General features: G+C 44.1%; 1 protein-coding gene across 2 annotated transcripts in view; it reads left to right on the forward strand.

The window, feature by feature from the left end:
* The first annotated feature begins 3,769 nt into the window (after positions 1 to 3,769).
* The window catches only part of LOC121329285 (interleukin-17 receptor C-like), a 24,727-nt gene continuing 22,762 nt past the window's right edge, over positions 3,770 to 5,734 (forward strand). For both annotated transcript variants that reach the window (XM_041274818.1, XM_041274819.1), the window contains exon 1: positions 3,770 to 4,382. In XM_041274818.1, the coding sequence (XP_041130752.1) occupies positions 4,239 to 4,382 (144 nt within the window). In that variant the 5' untranslated portion in view covers positions 3,770 to 4,238. The remainder of the gene's footprint in view (positions 4,383 to 5,734) is intronic.

Genomic DNA, 5,734 nt, shown 5'->3' on the forward strand with positions numbered 1-5,734 from the left:
TCCCACAGTAAAAGCACAGGAAAGTGTGTAATAAAGCATACGTTAGCACTGTGAACACCAAGAGGGGTATTGTAAAGCAAACCCTAATAAGCCACAGTAAATAAAGAGTATAGCAATAGGGAACCTGCCCAGTGAGCATGCAGTCTGGCTGGTAAACTTTTCTAAGGGTATATATACTGTATAGAGGAGTATGTTCCAGGAAGGAAACGGTGCGTCCCTTGAAATGTGTGAGTGGCACTGCCTCGCACTCTGTAAAATAAAAAAAAGTAAAGTTTTACAAACATACCCCAACTCCCTGGAACCCCTGGGACACTTGTTTGAAAGTTAAACCTGGAGGAGTAAGTACACTACCCTCCCCCCCCCCCCCACACACACACACACACACACACACACACACACACACGATCGACGGTCAAGTTCAAGTTCTGCGGGCAGTGCAGGAAGGGAAGCGATGAAAGCAGTTCTGACCACTTCATGAAGCTTCCCCTTGTTAATGCTGCTGAATTACTCCAGAAGCCCTTCTGCATTGCCTTTTGCATCGCAAACACAGTCTGAACTGTGATCCTTGATAACCAGCTCGAAATACAAGCATAGGGCAATTAATCTTTAACCAAACAGAGAAAATCTGCGTTTTTTTGTACCTGCAACTGATTACCTGCATCTGCAACTCCCTTTGTAAAGCTGTAAAGTAAATGACAAGCAGGCTTTTTATACAGAGATCAAAGTCTGTTACTGGTGGAGGAAGTCTTAACGACAGTGTATTAGTACAGCAGTACAGGAAACTTCAAGAAGCTGCTTGATGAGATTTTGGGATCAATAAGCTACTAACAACCAAACGAGCAAGATGGGCCGAATGGCCTCCTCTCGTTTGTAAACTTTCTTATGTTCTTATGTTCTTATGTTCTGATCATTACGTTGTTTACAGGCAGTCTTTCTGGGTGGATTCAGGGTAGCTATGAGACCCAGGTGAGTGAATGAGCTGGTTCTGCACACACCAAACACACAGGTGATTCAGGCTGTCACTCCTGATTCCAGCAGCACCAGCGATGGTCTTGATACCAAGAACCCACGAGGGACTGTCTTTCTGGGGGCTTCGCTCTTCTGTTTTCACTCCTTCAACACGGGGGGGGGGGGGGGGGGGGGGGTTTATCTAAAAAACACGGTGGTGCTCCTGAAACTTTGGAGAGCTCTGACATCAATAGTAAAGGTAAAGACTGATGTTCTGCTCGACTATTTCTACCATCCTGTCTGAAGAAGTCTCCAAGCCCAAGCGCTGTACATAATTATTGAGTGAGTTTTTAGTTTATGGGATATTTTTCTTCTGCAAGAAGTATTTCTAGTGATTGATGAGCATCCTGTTAGAGCGTGATTCTCCTTGGAAAGAGAGATGTCCTCTCTCTCTCTCTCACCTCCCCTGTCCGACCTCTTTCTGTATATTAATTGTTATTATTTACAAAAATATCACAATACAAAGTATCCCATTATACACTATCACATTACATCATTACTGTATATGTGCAGAAGAACTGGCCATCTTTAAACATCACCACTGAAGATACAGGTGAGGGTTCCCGATAGTACTATAACACAGTCATAATCAGAAAAAAGGACATATCTGAAATTAGGATTAGGTTGAATACACATTTACAGTACATGTGTTATTGTTACTTAAAATTACATAAACGGGCATAGGTGGCTCTTACTATTTTAGATTAGTTCATGGTCTGCAGTGTTGAGTGGAGTTCTCTTTCCTATACCGCTAGAGCGCTCTGCAGCGCGGAGAGGGGAGTTCTCTTTCCTATACCGCTATAGCGCTCTGCAGCGCGGAGAGGGGAGTTCTCTTTCCTATACCGCTAGAGCGCTCTGCAGCGCGGAGAGGGGAGTTCTCTTTCCTATACCGCTAGAGCGCTCTGCAGCGCGGAGAGGGGAGTTCTCTTTCCTATACCGCTAGAGCGCTCTGCAGCGCGGAGAGGGGAGTTCACTTTCCTATATCGCTAGAGCGCTCTGCAGTGTGGAGAGGGGAGTTCTCTTTCCTATACTGCTAGATCGCTCTTCACAGCATTTTACTGAAATAATTTGCCTATGCAAATAAAACAACGGAGACAGGTGCACTTAACATACACAACTTTAGATGCCTTAGGGCTGGTTTCACGGAGCCCAGTGTTATTGCAGGTAAGGTAGTCTGAGATGACTGCTAAGGGGGCTGTGAAACCAGTCAGCTGTTCAATCTCCCTTGTTATATTAGCAGTTTGTTTGTTTTATTTCTTTGCAATACTGTGCAGATAAGTAGCTGTGGGTTCATTCTCCCTGTGTACAGTCCTCGTATCGACGCACTTTAAGGTAGATTTAAGGTGGTATTGCTGTATTTTAGGTTACGAAGGGCTGCATCACCAAAAAAAATGCACTCTGCTTTTTAAGTTTTTAAGGGTTGTTCAGTTCCTACAAGTCTTGTTACTAGGGCCCTGTGGCAGGTGGTTTCCTTGATGCTGCCAGTAGCTGCACTAACTCTTTATAGAACTGCCCATTTCCATGAAACTGTTGTTTGTATATAATTCAAATCTCCACTTTTTAATATTCAGGGAAGTGTTGTAGACTTCAGATTCATGGACAGCAAGCTTTCCTTTACTGGTAGAGACGCTCCTTACAGAGGTGTTTAGACCCCACCTGTCTCTGGTATCTCACCAGCTCTGCTTGATCGGCGCTAGTCTTTGCCCTTGCTTGCAGTAAATGCCGTCAGCAGTGTCATTTCATGACACCTCCTGGTTGGTTGGAAGTGCTGCTTCCTGGGATTGAGAATACTTAGGGGGGAGGGAGGGGGGGGGGGGGGGGGGGGGGGGGGGGGGGGGGGGGAGCGGATTGTCTGTACATTCAAGTGTTTGGATCTGTGACGCCCACGACCTTGGACAGGAAATCCATTCCAGGAATGAACCTGACTAGAAACTCATCACTTACTCACTGGGAAACCACGGGAAAAGCATGGGGGGGGATTGCTAATTTACTGTGGAAAAACTCTGTCTTTCGCTTGCTTTGTTTTCTTTACTAATCAACTAGTTTTCTCCCCTAATTTAAATGTGGTCTGCTTTCTGCAGACATCCAGACGCCAGCAGTCAAATGAAGTTCTGTAGACCTACTGGGGATCTGAGAGCCAGTCGATTCAATACAGTACTGAGGATCTGCGAGCCAGTCGATTCAATACAGTACTGAGGATCTGAGAGCCAGTCGATTCAATACAGTACTGAGGATCTGAGAGCCAGACGATTCAATACAGTACTGAGGATCTGAGACTGAGGATCCAGACGATTCAATACAGTACTGAGGATCTGAGAGCCAGACGATTCAATACAGTACTGAGGATCTGAGAGCCAGACGATTCAATACAGTACTGAGGATCTGAGAGCCAGACGATTCAATACAGTACTGAGGATCTGAGAGCCAGTCGATTCAATACAGTACTGAGGATCTGAGAACCAGACGATTCAATACAGTACTGAGGATCTGAGAGCCAGTCGATTCAATACAGTACTGAGGATCTGAGAGCCAGTCGATTCAATACAGTACTGAGGATCTGAGAACCAGACGATTCAATACAGTACTGAGGATCTGAGAACCAGACGATTCAATACAGTACTGAGGATCTGAGAGCCAGTCGATTCAATACAGTACTGAGGATCTGAGAGCCAGTCGATTCAATACAGTACTGAGGATCTGAGAGCCAGACGATTCAATACAGTACTGAGGATCTGAGAGCCAGCCGATTCAATACAGTACTGAGGATCTGAGAACCAGACGATTCAATACAGTACTGAGACGCAAGCCTGCACACTCAGTGCAGTTCGTTTACATGTTACTGGTAATCTGAGTCTGTGCATTCAAAGCGGTGTGGCAGCACAGTATAGAGTAACGCAATAGGCTACTTCAGCGCATTTAAGTATTGAGAACTTTGCACCGGTAGCCCGCTGTACTTGGGACCTAACACCCAGCTAACTCAACACAGTGCGAGAATACAAGCGAGTCCTGGGAATCTTGTACGAGTGTGACTACGTTTAAAAAGGAGAAGTTAGGAACTGTATCAGATAACGAGGCAGGGTGATGTTACCGAGTAAAGAACCTGCTTCAAGGCGGGGCGAGTGAGTGTAATCTCTCTGTGCGCACCTGGGACCGCACACACCGACCTGCGGCATTCGACTTGTGCCGGCGGGCATTAGGCTGGACTCGGTCGCTACCTATTCTAACACAGGATGGAATGTCTGCGGGTTCCGATTCTAATCAGCACGTTGCTGCTGACGTTCGGATTATCGCCGGTTCTCAGTAACGGGGTTTGGTCAGAACACTTGGTCAAGACGCACGACGCGCATAAATCACCTACAGTTACCTGCACCCAGGTAAATTAAGAAATTGATTTTCATTATTATTATTATTATTATTATTATTATTATTATTATTATTATTATTATTATTGGTTATAATAGTTGTAGTCTTACTTGTTCTTGGAATAAACATTCCTTTCTGTAAGACGATTGTTGGTACGGTTTATAAAGTGTAGTTCTATTTGTGCTAGCCTATGTTGAGTTATTGATTCAATTATCACTTATAATTTTGTTAGCAGTTTAAAAAGTTATCGCTTTTAAGAATGACTGCTATAAGCACAAGTGTAAGAATGTCATGTTTCGTATAACCTATTTTGTGACGCAAACTCGTCGTTGTTTTAAATATGTTGTGCCGCCAGGCGGTTCAGCTATAGTTTGTTACCTTGTTAGGAAATATACTTCAGTGAATAGCATTCATTTCTGACCCTCATACGAGCTGTTAAAGTGGCATATATATATAGAGGGGTGTGTGTGTGCTTCCTTCTGAAAATCAATACAGTAGTTACTATGACAGGGAGACTGTAGTTTTATGTTTGCGTGGATGATGCTAGTGTGCAGCAAAGGAATGGCGCTGTTCTTTCATTGACATCACAAAGCAATTACTATCTCGATCCTCCCATTCCAGGTTTTACTACCAGCTTCATTAGCCACGGTGCACAGGTAACAAGCTCAGGTGTGTCTTAACTCAGGAGTGGATCACACTGCTATGCAACTGGAGTCTTATCTCCATCTCTGGGCTCTGGCACTGCAATCCATCGTTCTGAAATTGACATGATGGGACCTCAGAAAGTCTTACAAATAATTCACGTTCTCTAATTCAGCAAGCGGCTTTGTTTGAGTGCTTTTGTTACTTCTGTTTTTGTTTGTTGTCTACTTCAGCACCACTACCACGGTGACGCTGCGTCTTGTTTGTGGTGCAGCGAGAGATTTATCAATGGACATGAATGGTTTTTGTTTGTTTGTTTTCCCAGCAGTTAAATTCCGGTTTATCTGCAGCCCGCTCTACGCTTTTTTTTGCTTCTTGATATTGCTTTGCAGAAAGGTGCAGACTTGCTCTGCTCTTTGTTTTAATGGTGTTCTACCTGGCCCGTAGGGTTTATAAGCTTGGTTTATAGACGACTCTTAGGGATGCTGCTGTAACCCACACAGTGCACAGCATGGGACTGTAACGCAGCACAATGAATTTGAATGTGACGTGCTCAATGACACGGCAAAATACTGCAACACGGGATGATGCTTTTCCTGGGAGAGTATTTGAATATTATTGGCGATTGAATATCGACGAACAGAAAATAAGTAGTGGCTGCAAAAAATCAATAATAATAATAATAAGAAGAAGAAGAATCATTTTATTCATTCTTATTGTA

The sequence above is a fragment of the Polyodon spathula genome, chromosome 16 (genome assembly GCF_017654505.1).
Source record: "Polyodon spathula isolate WHYD16114869_AA chromosome 16, ASM1765450v1, whole genome shotgun sequence".
Classification (NCBI taxonomy): domain Eukaryota; kingdom Metazoa; phylum Chordata; class Actinopteri; order Acipenseriformes; family Polyodontidae; genus Polyodon; species Polyodon spathula.